Source organism: Gigantopelta aegis, chromosome 10 (genome assembly GCF_016097555.1).
Source record: "Gigantopelta aegis isolate Gae_Host chromosome 10, Gae_host_genome, whole genome shotgun sequence".
Taxonomy (NCBI): Eukaryota; Metazoa; Mollusca; class Gastropoda; order Neomphalida; family Peltospiridae; genus Gigantopelta; species Gigantopelta aegis.
The window spans coordinates 59,809,510-59,827,226 of NC_054708.1; the positions used below are offsets into that span (position 1 = coordinate 59,809,510).

General features: G+C 33.8%; 2 protein-coding genes across 3 annotated transcripts; one reads left to right on the plus strand and one right to left on the minus strand.

The window, feature by feature from the left end:
• The first annotated feature begins 1,579 nt into the window (after window positions 1-1,579).
• Window positions 1,580-7,072, plus strand: LOC121382967 (exosome complex component CSL4-like). Of its 2 annotated transcripts, none has more exons than XM_041512663.1 (8): window positions 1,580-1,621; window positions 2,480-2,598; window positions 3,387-3,458; window positions 4,184-4,272; window positions 4,852-4,885; window positions 5,113-5,163; window positions 6,050-6,131; window positions 6,910-7,072. In XM_041512663.1, exons 1-8 carry the CDS (start codon window positions 1,594-1,596, stop codon window positions 7,023-7,025), a joined length of 591 nt encoding a protein of 196 aa, XP_041368597.1. In that variant the 5' UTR covers window positions 1,580-1,593; the 3' UTR covers window positions 7,026-7,072. The 2 variants fall into 2 exon arrangements, with proteins under 2 accessions (XP_041368597.1, XP_041368595.1); XM_041512661.1 differs by lacking the exon at window positions 1,580-1,621 and adding an exon at window positions 1,626-1,736.
• Window positions 7,073-7,345: 273 nt separating this feature from the next.
• LOC121382966 (rac guanine nucleotide exchange factor JJ-like) lies at window positions 7,346-16,907 on the minus strand. The gene is made up of 4 exons (XM_041512660.1): window positions 16,545-16,907; window positions 15,068-15,270; window positions 13,241-13,443; window positions 7,346-12,023 (listed from the first exon to the last, which is right to left on the minus strand). Exons 1-4 carry the CDS (start codon window positions 16,672-16,674, stop codon window positions 11,483-11,485), a joined length of 1,077 nt encoding a protein of 358 aa, XP_041368594.1. The 5' UTR covers window positions 16,675-16,907; the 3' UTR covers window positions 7,346-11,482.
• Between the last annotated feature and the right edge of the window lie 810 nt (window positions 16,908-17,717).

The following is a 17,717-nucleotide window of genomic DNA, read 5'->3' on the forward strand; positions in this document are numbered from 1 at the left end:
AATTTTTATTTTTCATGCATAAAATAATTTTCATAATAGTAGACCGAATTTGATTTAAAATGATGAAAATGTTCTTTTATTTAATTATGGTATAGAATTTTCAGAATTTTTAACAATCATTTCAGCTTTTATTTTTAAATATCCCTGGGATAAGAATTCTGTTACCCATTTATCACTTTATGAAATATTACTGAAGTTTGTTTTGTTTAACGACACCACTAGAGCACAATTAATTGGATGTCAAACATTTGGTAATTCTGACTCGTAGTCAACAGAGGAAACCCACTACATTTTCCCAATGCAGCAAGGGATCTTTTATATGCATTTTCCCACAGACAGGAAAGTACATACAATGGCCTTTGAACTGATTCAATGAGGTGGTTCGATTCTGCGACACAAGCATCTCAGGCGAGCACTCAACCGACTGAGCTAAATACCCCTCTCACACACACACCTGAAATATTACTGATACTTGTTAAACTGTATATAGAAACTCCATGATGAGTCATATATTATCACAGTTCCGGATAGCGCAAAATACAACTTAAAAATAAACCAACCAAAAAAAAAGAAGATTAAAACAAAACCCATGAATTTTTTTAATTTTGTTTAATTTTGTGTTTCAAGGAATTTTTTTTTTTTTTTTTTTTTTTTGTTGTACTACATTCACTCCTACAATTCCAGATAAAATGTTACATCTGTACTCGTCTCTCTCTCTCTCTGTCTCTCTCTCTCTCTGTCTCTCTCTCTCTCTCTCTCTCTCTCTCTCTCTCTCTCTCTCTCTCTCTCTCTCTCTCTCTCTCTCTCTCTCTCTCTCTCTCTCTCTCTCTCTCTCTCTCTCTTTTCTATGGAGCACCTAGGGGAAATGGTTAAATATATATATACCGGTACATTGAAAGTCACATATTACTCATCTGTGTGCATGGATAAGTAATTTGTGCAAACAAATAAGTACATTTTGCTCACTGAAAACTAATCATTTGCATACCCCCCCCCCCCCCCCCCCAACACACACACAAACACACCTAGCATGTCCCCCAAGGGACACCATACTTTTCACCTATATATTAAAATAAATTAAATAAAATTAAGAAAAATCTAGGTAGGATCGGGGATTTATTGGCAGTTTTTTTTCTTAAAGTGTATTTTACTTTTGTGTTGGTTTGGGTGGAGGATTTGTTGGTTTCGGTTTTTGTTTTTTAATTTTGTATGAAAAAAACCACAACAATTATATTGGGAAAACATAAAATGAAATTTTAACTACTAAAAACTAATATTCTAAACAATAAACTTTATTTAAGATGATCAGTGCACCACAACTGGACAAAGGCCATGGTATGTGCTTTCCTGTCTGTGGAAAAGTGCATATAAAAGATACCTAGCTGCATTAGGAAAAATGTAGAGGGTTTCCTCTGATGACTACGAGTCAGAATTACCACGTTTGACATCCAATAGATGATGATTAGTTAATTAATGTGCTCTAGTGTTGTTGTTAAACAAAACAAACTTCTTATTTGAGATGTAACTTTTGTTGAAAAAGATGTATTATTTGGGAAGTCAATTTAAGGGGTAAATTACAGCAAAAGAAACAAAATGGCTGCGCCCAGTGCATGCGTTCCAGGTAAATTAGCCGTCAATCTTTTTCAGTGTTTGAAGTGAGGGTGGGACTAGCATGACGCATTAGGGTTAATAAGTGTGGCAGACCATGCATGCCAAGGCAACGTTTCATTTGACATGTTAATACTTTAGGAATAGTACTATTATTTAAAATACTGTTATATGTTTTCGTGTGTAACCTATTGCTGTACATATTTTGTAGTCTTTTAAAAGTTCGTGTCAAGTAGTGTATGTTGGGGGGGGGGTAAAGTAAGTTAGTCTTGTTGGTAGGACTTTCCTTTGGCACTGTCACACATAAAGAACATTATAAATACTTATTATAAATAGCGTTAGGGTTAGTGACTGCCAAAGTAAATTCCTTCCTAGATTTTCAATGACAACCTTAAAAAATATCCCCGCCATTTTAAGTTTGCTAAGTAGAGGGAAGCAACTCACCGTGCACGTTGAGAAAAGTATTGACTTAATGTGCACCATGTACATATAGTCTTACAGAGGAAATGGGCAATATTTTTCCATTTAAATTTAACTGCAAGCGATCTTTTATATGCACCATAAGCATAACACAGACAGCATAGCACATAGTGACATACCACAGCTTTTAATATACCAGTCATGGTATACTGCCTGGAATGAGAAATAACCCAACGAGCCCACTGACAGCGATCAATCCCAGACCGACTGCACATAAGGCGAGTGCTTTACCACTGGGCTAATTCATATTTAAAGGTGATGCGTGTTCTTCCAAACCAATAATCAAAGATATAATTATGCCAGGGTGAAACTTGTACTAAGTTGCAGAAAAATTATACTTTCTTCATTTAATGGCCAAGTTACCTTTAATTTGAATTAAATTTTTCTGAAGGTCAGCGTCTGTGTCGTTTGGATGACGACTTGTTGCCAGGTGATGGAACATACATAAGGAATGGGTTTGTCTACTCCAGCTTAGCAGGGTTTTTAAGAACAGGACAGCACCAAGGCAAGGTATATGTGGTATATGTATATAGTCTTGTGTAATATGTATTTAATCTTGTCTAAATTTAGGCATGACACCAAAACAAGTTTTATTAAATCCATTATTAAAGTATTAGACCCTAGTTTCAACATGTAAAAATGGACATTAAGTTTAGTTAAATCTACAAACCTGTAACATATTTGGATAAAGTTACAACAGAGTGGAACAAGAGGGTGTGATGTTGAAAAGGTGAAATACTGTAAAAATTTTTTAAAAAAATAGACTAAAACTTGACTCCATAAGGCATAACTGTTACTTCTCAGACACGTGTGTTTTAAAAAATATGAAAAAGTGCATTTTGTGACTCACTCTCACTCACTCTCTCTCTCTCGCTTCTCATTTTCTTTTAAATATACCCACAACTGAACCAAACACTGAAACAGCTTGAGTTAACCAGGGCCCATGATTACAAAACTTTTAGAGTCCAGACTCAACACATTTTATTTATGGTTATATATACAATTTGTATGGCGTTGTCATGACAGTACTACCTCAGACTCTATTAGTCTCAAGTCTAGACTCTAAAAGCTTTATAAGCACCAGATCAGGGGGGTTTTTTTGGTGAAAATTATGGCATGAGACCATTTTTCAACCTCAAGATTTCCTTAGCTAACCAGATAAAGGTTGAGATAAATACCTTTGACTGTAGTATTTTCAATTTTGTTCAATGGGTATTGAAATGTTCATTAGTGAGTTTTTTAAAACAGAAAATATTATGACATAATTCTAGATGCATTGCTTATTTTTCATTCCACAGAAGACATTGGAAGTGTATACAGTGACACTGAAGAATATGGTGCCTTCAGTTGATGCTCTAGTCACAGGAAGGGTACGAATATTAAATTCAAAAAATAAGAATATTAAATAGAAAAATTAAGAATATTAAATACAAAAATGGATACTGTACATACAATTTACTTCTAAAAGTTAACTTTACTAATATATTAAAGTAAAGGTAAAATCTCCACTCAAAAAATATTTTGCCAAGTTTTAGTCAAATATAAGGAGATAACATTACATAATATTTTCATTTACAAAAAGTTTATTTTGATTTTATAAAAATTACTTAAAATCCTGCATTAAAATTGCTTTTTGGCCAAAAGAAAAAAATGACTAAGAGTTAACTGTGGTTTTCCCCATCTTCTATATAGTGTACATACTGAAAAGTATAATGATAGATACACTATGGAACATTTAGTTTCTATAGGTATTTTGTAAAATGCTTTGCAGCATTTACATGAAAGCAGAAGTATATGTATGAATAACACGTTTTACTTGTTACTGGGAATAAAGATATACTGTTAAATGTGATTATAAAGTTAACCTTTAACTGCTGTCATAAGGAACAGTTATACCAAGTAATTGTGAAATACAAGTTATTTTTAAACTCTACTCCTTATAGACCTTTGATTGCAGTCTTTAGCAGTTAATGTATCTATATTAAAATTTATCAAATGGTCAACACTGTTTCAAGTTTACTGCAGACTTGGTTTTATCCTGATTGCTGATAAATAATGTTGTTTATTTTTAATATGTTAACATCTTGTTTGACAGATAACGAATGTTAATCCTCGATTCTGCAAGTGTGCAATCTTGAGTATTGGGAAGACTCCACTTCGAGAAACATTCCGTGGAATGATCAGGTGATCTTTGTCTCAAATTTTTTGTGTGAATTAAATACACAATTTTATTAGGTAATTAGACTTTTTAAAAATTATTAACATATGTTTGATGGTTAGAGCTGTTACTTTCAGTAAACTAATTACTGCAATTTCTATACATTCCCAATAATGGGGAATTAAATGGAATCTTTTGTACATACTTTTGAATCAAGTAAAAACGTTTTTAGATGTGAACCAAGGGAGATAATTATATATCTGAATATGATGAGCTTGACACAGGCCCTTGATTTAATTGATTTATTGGTCTTAAATGGATACTTTTAATTTAATTCAGTAGGTGGTTTTGTTTAATACTGGGAAGACTATAATGTTTACCCCCTCCCCATTAGTTTTGAACAACAGTATACATGTAGCTATATTTTTTAAATTAAATTGGATGATTGTTTTAGACATGTTTACAAAAATTGTTTCATGCTACTTTGTGCAAACATTCAATTAAAAGATGAAATATTATTATTTTAGTTTTGGGTCAGAAAGTATGTAGAAACTATTTGATTGGAAAATGTGCTAATATGCAATGTGTACTAATGTTTATTTTAGAAAAGAAGATGTCAGAGCCACTGAAAAAGACAAAGTAAGTTATGTAGATATATTTTTTTATAAAGTTAGTGATGCTAAAATTTTTTTATTCAGATACAGACATCTTCACACAGTTATTTTATGATTGTTATTTACAGCATTTAATATTTACTTTAAATTCTTCTGTAAAAAGTGATCATTATTTTGTTAAATACTGATGTAAAATATGGATGATACGTTGCTGTAGAAAGACTCTTTATTTTTCACTTTTCCTATTTTCAGGTAGAAATGTACAAATGTTTTCGTCCTGGTGATATTGTCATAGCCAAAGTTGTATCCTTTTTGTCAAATACTAGTATTCTCTTTTCAGCTAACATGATCTTTAGTTCATATTAATTTATTTTATTTTTGTTTATATCCCACCACAAATGATTTAGTTTTTTCTTTGTGCAAAAACACTGATTGTTGTGAAACTTCAGGACAAGAGGCAGGGGTTCCAAACCAAAATTCAAATTAACTTTCCATGGGTCCGGTGGCTTTGAAAATTTATAACTAGTTTTACACTGGCCATCAGGTTAGACAAAAGTAATTATTTGATGGCCCAAATCTGAAAACCACTGGTTTCAGGAATCGGGCTTACAGTATTCTACAACCCCTGAGAGTTTTAGCTCGATTTAGTCAAGTGCAAAGTAAATTGAAAATATTCAGATTATTAATGTTATTTGTGGATGTATAAAGTAATTTTTTTTACTCATTTAGAAACAAAGTTGTGAAAAAAATTAAATGACAAAAATGCATAGAATAGCTTTGTGCATGCAATTTTGTTTTATTGATATAAGTAAAAACTAAAATTGTTTAATATTGTCAATCCGTTTACAAAGTAAAAAAACTAGATATATATATTACTTTTCCGAAAACCGCAACAAGTGTCAAGTTTCGTGTTTAGATAAACTTAAAGTCCTAGGTCAGTGAAACTTGGTTTATAGTTGCACCTGTAGATGAAGTCAGTGAAACTTGGTTTATAGGTGCACCTGTAGATGAGGTCAATGAAACTTGGTTTATAGGTGCACCTGTAGATGAGGTCAATGAAACTTGGTTTATAGTTGCACCTGTGGATGTTCATCACAGTGCAATGAAAATGTGTGGTAGGCGAGACATTTAATTCTTGCTTTAAATTTGTATTGACATCAGAATTAAAATACCTTCACTAACTCAACAGCTGTCTCTTGGTGATGCTCACTCATACCTGCTGAGTACAGCAGAGAATGAACTTGGAGTTGTGGTAGCAAACAGTGAAGCAGGTAAGTTTTACAAGGCACAATATTTCACACGAATTATCGTTTTGTTCACATGTCGGTTACACAAATTTCAATTCATGTGTTTAACCATTTCCGTGGTGAACTACTATTCGTTCTAAAAGTAATTTTTTCAAAATATCGAAGAAACTGATCATTAAAAATGTTTCACAGTTTGTTTTGAAAATACTTTCATTACTATGTAAGACTAGTTTAATTCATGTAATTGACGAATCGGTTACTCGAGTAAAAATCATAAAGTTCAAGTCTGTTTTGTTAAACAACACCACTTAAGCACATTGATTTTATTAATCATCGGTTATTGGATGTCAAACATTTGATAATTTTTTAGTCATATAGGAAACCTGCTACATTTTTCCATTAGTAGCAACAGATCTTTTATATGCACTATTCCACAGACAGGATAGCACATACCACCACCTTTGATATACCAGTCATGGTGTACTGCTGGGATGAGAAATATCCCATTGGGCCCACTTACTATGAAGTAAAAATCATGTGAACTACCAGTTACCTAAGATTTTGAAATATTGTCTCGTTTTGTTAACATTTGTGAGAAACATGAACGGTTTTAAATTAATAGTGCTTATAATACAATGAAATATTTTAATTGTGCACATGAATATTTTAAAAGTGCACATAAAATAAAATACTAAAATAAACCCACTTTCTGATCAATGATACTAAAATAAACCCACTTTCTGATCAATGTTAGAGCTCATGTTATTTTATGCTGTGGTTTATGGTCTTCTGGCTTTTTCAGGTGTGCCCATGGTACCCATAAGCTGGTGCAAAATGCAGTGTCCAAAAACTCTGCAAGAAGAACACAGGAAAGTGGCCAAAGTTCAGTCTTGCTATACAGAAACTGTGCCAGCATGACATTCCCTCAAAATACTGAAACTGTAAATAAATTCTTTTTTCAAAAACTTTTTATTGTAGTTTTTCTAAATACATAGAATGATGTAAAGTATTTCTGTTAAAAGGAGACACCTGCTTGCTTAGTCATATGCTTGAACAGTCAGTTTGGGTATTCTGGGATAGTCATGCATAGGAATTGTGGAATAGCTATGCAATTTTATACAGTTTGTAACTGCTATACATCAGTAAATTCACTCAAAAAAAACAAAACAATTCTTATATAATGTTGAATATAAATCTCTAGTTAAATATAAATTTAAAAAGACAATAAACTAGAAAGATGCACTGAAAACATTTATTTCTAATACAATACATGTATATATATATATTTGGCAATGTTAAAACATACATATTTTATTATGTGTAAATATCTGTTTTTGAACCCCTACAGATATCTAATAAAAAATATAGTAATGACACAGCAGTTTGTTTATTATTAAAGCTATAATTATATGTAGTAAACGAAACCCACTTTTAATCATGTACTGCACACCATGTTAGTAAGAAAATATATGTAACCATGATAATGCAGTTTATTATTACTGACTAAATGTAATAAGAAAATGTAACAATGGCAACAATGTTTTCTATTATTGACTATATGTACTAAAAAAAAAAAAAACTTTCGTAACCATGCAAGCCAGCTTGTAATATTAATGGATATGTGAACAGTATCTTAAACCTTTCTAAACCAGACACCCACAGGACTAAGTAAAAAGTCTGGTTTCAAGGTACCTGGTTTATAAAGGTTGTGTTCTGCATGATAAAAGGGATCATAAAAAACCCATCCAGTTTTGAGCAGAAATTTCTTTCTGGCAGAAACACTGGATAAATTAAAATAGCAAATATTTGTTGGAAGAAAAGTTATTTAAAAAAAATGAATCTTTAATATACTAGTACCGTATACATTATTTATTTAGTAAAACCTGTGTATTGAAACTGTTTCAACATATTTTCCTTGTATGTAATACACAACGTATATTAAATAGTTGAGCACCACTGTCACCCAAAGTGCTGCACTGCTTGCAACTAATAGATTGTGAAGTATTTATCATCAAGAGTTCTTGTTCTTGTAACAAATGACTCACAGGAAGTAAGTCAACTTAAATGGCCGCAGTTCTTGGTCTTTGGTTTCAGGGAAAGTGAAATAAATACATCTGATAATATTAAATACTAATTATCAGAGCACAAAAAGGGCACCAATATGTGTAAAACATATTTAATATTCAACAACTGTTTTAAAACCAATAACCGTGACTACATTATCTTTTAATAACGGTTCTAAAATAGTCTCTAAAGCTAATAACAGTGACTATAGTTTTTAAGTATTGAATCTACAGTCTGTAAAGGACTTATTAGGATAAGGGACACTGGTAACAAAATGGTAACGTATCTGGACCACTTTAGGTACAAATTCACAAAAACAATTTCTACAAATTAAAAAGTTTTTTTTAAATAAATAAAAGTATGTTTCTTTAACAACACCTAAAGCACTTTGAGTAATAATAACATAGCCTTCAGAGAAAACCAGATAGATATTTTTTTATTAGCATCAATGGATCTTTTATATGCATCCCATAGACAGGACAGCATATGCCACAGGCTTTGATAACGTGTATATCAGTCACTGGACACTGGTTGGGTCTACTGAGACAGTACAATCCTCCGACTCGGGCACCTCAGGTGATTGCTCTATCAACTAAGCTAAATCTGACCTGTTTATTTACAAGGTAATACCGACCGAGTTAAAAGACTAGCCAAGCTAAGCCTACATGTATTCCAGTCAACTACATGCGTATTAAACATGCATATGGTCCATCTATATACCAAGGGGTGGCCTCTAAGGCCCGTTTTCTTTTAATACAATTTCTCACACATGATACCATAAGTGGAAATATGCATTTCCATATTTACATTTTCACAAGTGGATTCCTATACACATTACTTTGTTTCATTTGATTCATCACTGTTTAAGAATGCTTATTATACCTGTATGGTACTTACAATCGAGGTCATCCATATCCTTTACCACAGAAAGTTGCTTCCATGTGTTGGTGGTTATAGTTTTATTTCTCTAATCCATACAACATTATAAAGCACAGAATTCTGTTATAATATGTTTGTCAACATAATTTGTTGTTCTGTCGTAAGCATCACAACTCTCTTTTCAAAATTATTGTCCATTTCCCCATACAATTAGTACAACAGTTCTGGACACTTACCTTCTCAATTAATCTGTCTGGGAATATTCCACATTATGACAGAACTTAGCAGCAAAAAACTTATCAGATAAAAAACTGCTCATCAACTGACTTTTTTTTCTCTTGCAAAAAAGTGTATATGGAAACAGTAATGTGCACTTTATCAATAAACATTACTAGATAATGGGCCTAAGGCAGGTTCAGCTAAAACCCATCTATTTTAGTATTGTGGTAATGGACAGTTTAATGGTGGTCATTACAGTTTGGAATTTTTTAAGAACCATTAATGACAACACAAAAAAAAATAAACAACCAAAAGCAAAAAACCTCAGGTTAATTACAGCAATGGTCAGATAGTAAATATAACAGAATACAACTTAGTTACTTGGTTAGATTGATGGGATACAAACTGGCAGGATAAAATGTTATGGAATGTAACTAGTTTATGGCAGAATAGCTATGGCCGGATACAACTAGCTTATGGCAGGTTACAAATAGTCTATGGCAAGATACAAGTAGCATATGGCAGGATAGATAAGAATAATAAAATTTCTGTTATATTCATTACAATATAATGTCATCCCATTGGTCCAGACATAGCAACAGGAGTTTGTTCAATTCTCAATGAACAAAAAAATTACATCGTCATTTTTTATGGGCAAGTTGTCATATTTAGCGTTATTGTTTACGAACAAAAAATAATTCAAAATAAAATATGCACTTTTAGTGTTATTATTAGCAAGTATGATTCAAATTTAATTATAAGTATTGTCTGTTATTTCTTTTACGTTGGACGGAGTATGAAAAAAAAAATATCATCTGCAAACTTATGTGAGAAAGTGTTTTTTTCATACCCCGATGAACATAAAAGAAATAACAAACAATCCTTAATAGAATGCAGATAGCTTACAGCAGAATACTTCTAGCTGTAGCAAATAAAAACTGAGAGGACAAATACAGGAAATTATGCAAAGGGTGTTTAGATTGGCGAGGGGAGTTTCGACCTCCAAGATACAGGATACAGTGAGGTAAACCTTCGCCTAATATAACATACTGGTCAGCTGCACAGGATACAGTGAGGTAAACCTTCGCCAAATATAACATACTGGTCAGCTGCACAGGATACAATGAGGTAAACCTTCGCCCAATATAACATACTGGTCAGCTGCAAGTTTTAATGCTGCTGAACCTAGGTTTCAAGGTTTCATCTGAAAGTAATTATAAACATCAGGAATGTTAGATTTGTTAAAAATTTATATTTTTCGAATGCTGTAAGCAATATCACTTGTGTGCAAGTTACAGGGCTTAAACTTAACGACGGCAATTACTGACACTGATACAAATTGCCGTAGGTAGAGAGCATCACAGACGGCGGCATAAAAGTGCCGTCAGTAAAACTCAACAATGGCAAAATGTATACACCTGGTGTACATTATCTGCCAATATTTAACAGTTGCACATTTGAAATATGTTTACATACAGCAAAATAGCCTTTCAGTCATATTTATTTGCTGTAAATGTCACTTTAAAAAAATACAATTTCATAGGCATGATCAGTTGCCACTAGTAGGCCGTATCACCCACGGCAATTCTTTAACAAATTGCTGTGGGAGACAAATTTTTAAGCCCTGAAGTTAACAGTAAAAAGCTGTAGTAAATGAAAGTTATTTTCCACTGCCTAATAACTCGGATTAGTGGCTTTCATTCTGTCATTGTAAAACTTGGAAAGTATTCATAGGAAAGATTACTTATGATAATTTTGGAAATCTATTGCCTCCACAGAATAGCAAGGACTTTGTTTTATCTGGATGATCTAGTTTGACAGCAGAGTGACGGGAGGTGTACATCATTTATTCACCCACCATTGGAATCACACTGTAGTCATCTCAATAGTGGAAATGTTGCAAATCACTGTTTATCAAGCCATTATATTGATAAAACTACCTGTAACACTGAACCAACTACAGGTGTTACAGTGCTAACAGTTACACAAAGGTTACTCTTGTCCTTGAATTCCTATCTAGAATGGAGGAACATGATAAATTAACTGTCGCTGGACGGAACGAAGATTGTGTCCATTTACACAGCATTCCGATTACACAGATGCTGGTTTGGACAGACTCCTCCACATTTGAACCCTGATTATTATAAATGCAGTTGGTAAGCCAATCAAAGAATTATTGCAGAAGGGAATTCTATCTGGACGTTTGGCTAGGACTACTGGTCAGCTGTATCGGTGTTTTCGAAATTTTCATAGTCACCAAGTTGATCTGTTTCGGCATTCTGCGATTTGTCACCATCACTGGGCTGACCTACTGTTTCAGCGTTCTGCAGTTTTTCATAGTCAATGAGCGCCTCTTTCTCCACTTCATCCAGATACACCGATGGCAGGAAGATGTCTGTGAGCTCTCTGTTGAGATTGCTCGTTCTCTCTATGTATTCCTGGTATGCCACTCTCAGTTCCAGCAGGCTTTTCTCTACGGCTTTCTTCAAAAACTCGCTCTTCTCGATCTCCTTCACCCGCCTTTTAATCTCTTCATCTTTCTCTGAAATAATCTCTTCCAATTTTTTCAGTTTGGATTCAAAATATGTTTTGCATTCTTGCAGATTTTTGGCAGCTATTTTCTGTTCTTCGAGCCTGGCTGCTTTCACCGCCTTCTCCTTCTCACGTTTTTTGGTTTCTATTACTTGCAAAATTGCATTTTTCTTGTCCTCACTAGCGTCTTTTCTCAACTGTATCATTTCTCTTGTATGCTTTCTGTAAGAACAATAATTATAAATCCTGTAAAAAGTTTAACTTCAGCTTTAAATTAAAAAACAATTTTATCTTCTGTTATATCTTGTGTCATTTAATAACAGCAGATTAATGGAACACACACTACTGATTTTTCATCAAAGATAGATCTAAAAGAAACAGTTGAACTTGCATGATGGATCCAGTTTCATACATTGCACAAAGCATTACATCATTTGGAACACAGGAAGGAAGGAATGTTTTATTTAATGATGCATGCAACACATTTTAATGATGGTTATATGGCGTCGGATATATGGTTAAGGACCATACAAATATTGAAAGAGGACCTCTGCTGCCACCATGCAATGGGGCAACTCTGATTAGTAGCAAAGGATCTTTTATATGCAGCATCTCATAGATAGGATAGCACATACTACAGCCTTTGTTAAACCAGTTGTGGAGCACTGGCTGGAACAAGAAATAGCCCAAAGGGCCCACCGATGGGGATCGATCCTAAATTGACCGCACATCAGGTGAGTGTTTTACCAATAGGCTAGGTCCCACCCCTTGGAATATAGCTGTCAGTTTTCACCTATAACAATATTCCTACTGCTGCAGTTTGTGGCTACTGCTAATTGCAGATAATACTTCGGGTGTCAAGTTTGTTATGAGGCAGGCATTGGGGTGCGGAGGAATACTGATGAAACAAAAGAAGTTTGTTTTGTTTAACGACACCACTAGAGGACATTGATTTATTAATCATCGACTATTGGATGTCCAACTTTCAGCAATTCTGACGTACATGTATTGCTGCATATTGATAAAACTTTTTTTCCAGTGAATGCTAAATAAATAAGATTCATCTTCATGTAGCTCAAACATTAACTGCAGTATTACAAACTTCTGTAGTTATACGATATAATGGCTTCTGATTGGATGGTGTCACTAAAAAAACACGAATTATGTCATAAAAAATGTGAAATTATTATGGAAAAAGTATTGTGATAAGGACAAAAAAAAACTGATTTAGGTGTACTTGTATTTTAAAATATACAAGTTAGGTTGTTTGTAATTATAAGAATTGTGTTTGTCATTTTTTAATGAATTTATCGATGTCGCACATTTGGTATACGATTTACTCGCTATGCTACATTGTAAAATTTTTGAGTGTTATACATTTATAAATTCCTACAAAAATTACAAACAATTCTAATTAAACAACTCCGAGACAAACTCACTCCACTAGATTTGTTACAAATGCTTCTGCAGTCGCCCGCTCATGCTTCTTAATGGCAGAACAGGCTTCATGCAGCTCTTTAACCGCAACTTCCTCGGCATGTTTGAGAGCCTTGGCGAGTGCCTCCTCCCCCTTAATTCGTTCTTCTTGCACTTGACGAATGGCCAACTTCTGCATCTGCATTTCCACTTTTAGGGACTCCTCCTATACACCAAATAAACAAAACAGACAATAAATAAAACAGTCAACTAGCCTATCATCCACTATACACTACATACATAAAAACAGTTCATTATGAATATCAGCTACACACCAAACATACAAAAATATTAATATCATCAACTAAACACGGGTCATAGGATTTCAAATTTCATGGAAAACATTTTTTTGGTTCTGTGCCTTGTGATCATGGGAACCCATCGAACTGTTTTTAGGTTCTGGCGAAAAGTCGTACTCGATATAATAATCCTGGGAAACGATTGTTTCCATGAAATCTGAAGGCCTGTAAACACCAAATAGTTAATACCGTCAACAAAACAGCAAATACATTAAACAAAAGAAAGAAAGAAAAGTTTTATTTAACGATGCACTCAACACATTTTATTTATGGTTATGTGGCATCAGACATATGGTTAAGGACCACACAGATATTGAGAGAGGAAACCCGCTGTCGCCACTTTATGAGCTACTCTTTTCGATTAGCAGCAAGGGATCTTTTATATGCACCATCCCACAGACAGGATAGTACATACCACGGCCTTTTATATACCAGTCGTGGTGCACTGGCTGAAACAAGAAATAGCCCAGTGGGCCCACCGATTGAGATCGATCCCAGACCGACCGCGCATCAAGCGAGCGCTTTACCACTGGGCTACGTCCCGCCCCCAAACGCACTAAACAGTTAATATCAACTAAACGCCAAATACATCACCAGTTAATATCAACTACTAAATACCAAATACAGTGAACAGTTAATATCTACTAAACACCAAATACATCACCAGTTAATATCAACTACTAAATACCAAACACACTAAACAGTTAATATCAACTAAACGCCAAATACATCACCAGTTAATATCAACTACTAAATACCAAATACAGTGAACAGTTAATATCAACTAAACGCCAAATACATCACCAGTTAATATCAACTACTAAATACCAAATACAGTGAACAGTTAATATCAACTAAACATCAAATACATCACCAGTTAATATCAACTACTAAATACCAAATACAGTGAACAGTTAATATCAACTAAACGTCAAATACATCACCAGTTAATATCAACTACTAAATACCAAACACACTGAACAGTTAATATCAACTAAACGCCAAATACATCACCAGTTAATATCAACTACTAAATACCAAATACAGTGAACAGTTAATATTCCCCTTAAAAATATATTATAAAACCGTGAGTTAATCACTCACTAAACACCAAATTAAAAATAAAACGTTAATATCACCGTCTGAACCACAGTATATATGTATGGTTCAACAGTTAACATCGCTATACATATACAAAATGTTAATAACTACTACCAAAGTAGTTATACAAGTAATACACAAGCATAAATAATCCTAAGATTCATTAATTAGGATTATGTGAAAATGTCTAATGAAAGTTATTGTAACCTCACTACAAGTAAAAAATAACAAAATGTTAAAATCCAATAGCACTGCAAGTGCCCTAATTTCGCTAATGTACATTGAATTTATGACAATTTACCAAAAATGTACAACCCAGCAAGTATCTCTTGTTTTTAAAGTTGGTCCTTCGTTCCCTAAACCGCAGGTAGTAGCCGATATAATATTTACCTTTAAAGCTTGCTCCTTTTCCTTCTGAAGTTTCTTGATAGTTTTCTCATGTTCTGCTTTCAGCTGGTCTCTTAGCTTTTTTAATTCATCATTTTTAACACTTTCTGCATGATGCCAGACTTCCTCTTCAGACTTACGCAAGACATTCTGTTTTTCTTCTTCTTGCTTTTCTATGACTTTCTTCTGTATTTCAGAACCATAGCCTAGAGCATTAAAATAAAGTTACATTCATGTCAGATGAAAGAAACAATAGCATATCAGTAGCATCTAGATTGAACACTTTACACACATTTGTTAAAAAATAAATAAATTACAATACAACTTTTTTTTATTTAAAAGATTTGTAAAATTCTCTTTGGAAGTTTATAGTAATACATGACTTCAAGAGCAGAAAAAATAAATTGTTTTGTTGTTTTGCTTTAGTTGCTGTTGGGTTTTTACTACTCCCTTCGATTCTTAAAAGTGGACCCCAAAAATGTTGATTCTTTAATAGCATAATTTTATCAACATTATTTTTTCAATTACCAGTAAATGGTATACATTGGCATGAACCAAAACTTGATGTGAAAAAAAAATGTAGGGAGTGAATAATTGTTCTCCTAACTTTGATTATGAAGACCCAGTATATACGACCATTTTGTTTTCATTTGGAGACTAAAACATTTCATAAGTACTCTCTATATAAAAATACAAGTAGGCACCATCTGGCTCTAAGGTGGAAAACTGAACATAGAGGGCTGAGAACCATTTAAGATATTACCATATTGATACCATGTAAATTCACATGCTAAGGGAAGCTAAACATGACTTTCCTTGGACTGGTCTCAGGGGAGTGATAGGGAGTGCAAATGACAGCTCCCCTTAAACGACAAGGTCTGGTTAATCACCTCTTTCCAGCATGCGGTTTGTACACCCATAATGAATGTTGAGAACTGGAAATGGCCACTTAACTTTGGAGTTAATACAGAGGTCTTCTCTGGGAGAAGAGCAGGCTAGACACCTGGCTGAAGATTTTCGAAGCTATTTTAGTGTTATATCGTTAAAAAACCCCATTGATGTTATGATATCACTACAGCACACACCACAGTGATGTCATAGCCTACCATGGCTTTATGATATAGTAGTGCTAAGGTGGCTTCAAATACATGGGCCCAGTGATGTCATAGCCTACCATGGTTTTATGATATAGTAGTGCTAAGGTGGCTTCAAATACATGGGCCCAGTGATGTCATAGCCTACCATGGTTTTATGATATAGTAGTGCTAAGGTAGCTTCGAATACATGGGCCCAGTGATATAATAAATGTGACTATAGTCCGTCCCATCTTCCTACAAAAATGGTATGTGTATATAATTTCAGTTTGGTTTGATGTAAGAAAAATTGTAAAAGTTTTGGAAATAACAAAAAGATACTATTTTTATGTGCAATTTACAAAACAATCAGATAATAAATAAACAGACGGAATATAGGTACTTACAAAGTATTCTCTGATGTGTAAAGTCCTGTATAATAGGAGATCTTGTTTCTTCATAACGTTTAGGAATGGGTCTTGGATAACGCATGAATGGCAAGCCTTCTGACCGCTCCATTATGGAAATATTTGTCATATTGCATACTACCACTCTCGGCAATGGCGAAGTGGCATAGTGAAGGACCGTGTGTTTGTTTCTACATATTTAAAACGATCTACTAGTAAAATAAATATATGTTAGATGATTTGGTAATATTGCTACTGAAGAAGTCTATTAATCTATTCAGAGTGACAACCTCTAAATTTACTCAATAAACATTAAAAACACAAAACGTTAAACATCTCATAACGACATTGTTTATGTCTAGCCTAACAACACACCGGATGTAATTGCGCATCATATTATAGAACACAGAAGAGTCTTTTATATTTATTGATATATTCAGTATATTTTATCTTCATATTGCGAATGTCATTAAATATTTATAAATGAGAATAATGCTATTGTAATTTGTGATATTTGATGTTGAAACATGTTATTTCAGCCGGAGAATATACATCCGCAAAATCGTGAAATGTTGTCAAGGTCCGTAACTTTGCGAATTATTCCGAATAGGTACGACTTATTCCGAACATTTCAGAAAACCTCGTCGCGTTACGTACACCAAATACGCCGTTAGCGCTGCCATACTTAGTGCTCAATAATAACTATAGTGAAAACACGGTAGGCAAAGATTTCCGCTCTAATACAACACAAATCCTATGTTTGATGCTAAATTCCTTTACATTGATCCTTTTCGAGTTTGCCGATAAAAAATATTTCACATAATTGACCAATAGTATAAACACTATCATATAAAACCCGTATTTAACCGGAAGATTATTGAAAGGCCTAGCTCTCGAACGGCAGAGTACATCGACTAATTCCCAAAATGCATAATTTTTTGGGGTGCACTGTTGATAATTTTTACAACCATACAAACCACACCCGAGGTGAATTGGTGGGTCCCTACTACACAGGCGCGGATCCAAGGAGGTGTCACAGGGGCCCCCTAACCCCTCCTTTGGAAAATAGTAAGGGTCACAAGCCTGCTCTGAGCCATAAATATCCATGTTGGTAACCAACAGCGGGCCGATAGCCTACTGGCAACCGACAGCGGGCTAACATTGGCAACAGAT

What these genes read in the sequence shown, in the direction of transcription:
- LOC121382967 (XM_041512661.1), top strand. Translation starts at nt 1,706, where the DNA reads ATGCATGCCAAGGCAACGTTTCATTTGACAT. An exon ending in CAGGACAGCACCAAGGCAAG is followed by an intron (nt 2,599 to 3,386) that starts GTATATGTGGTA and finishes TTCATTCCACAG; the next exon opens with AAGACATTGGAAGTGTATAC. An exon ending in GAGCCACTGAAAAAGACAAA is followed by an intron (nt 4,886 to 5,112) that starts GTAAGTTATGTA and finishes TCCTATTTTCAG; the next exon opens with GTAGAAATGTACAAATGTTT.
- LOC121382966 (XM_041512660.1), bottom strand. Translation starts at nt 16,674, where the DNA reads ATGACAAATATTTCCATAATGGAGCGGTCAGAAGGCTTGCCATTCATG. An exon ending in TACACATCAGAGAATACTTT is followed by an intron (nt 15,271 to 16,544) that starts GTAAGTACCTAT and finishes TTAATGCTCTAG; the next exon opens with GCTATGGTTCTGAAATACAG. An exon ending in AAAAGGAGCAAGCTTTAAAG is followed by an intron (nt 13,444 to 15,067) that starts GTAAATATTATA and finishes TTTGGTGTATAG; the next exon opens with GAGGAGTCCCTAAAAGTGGA.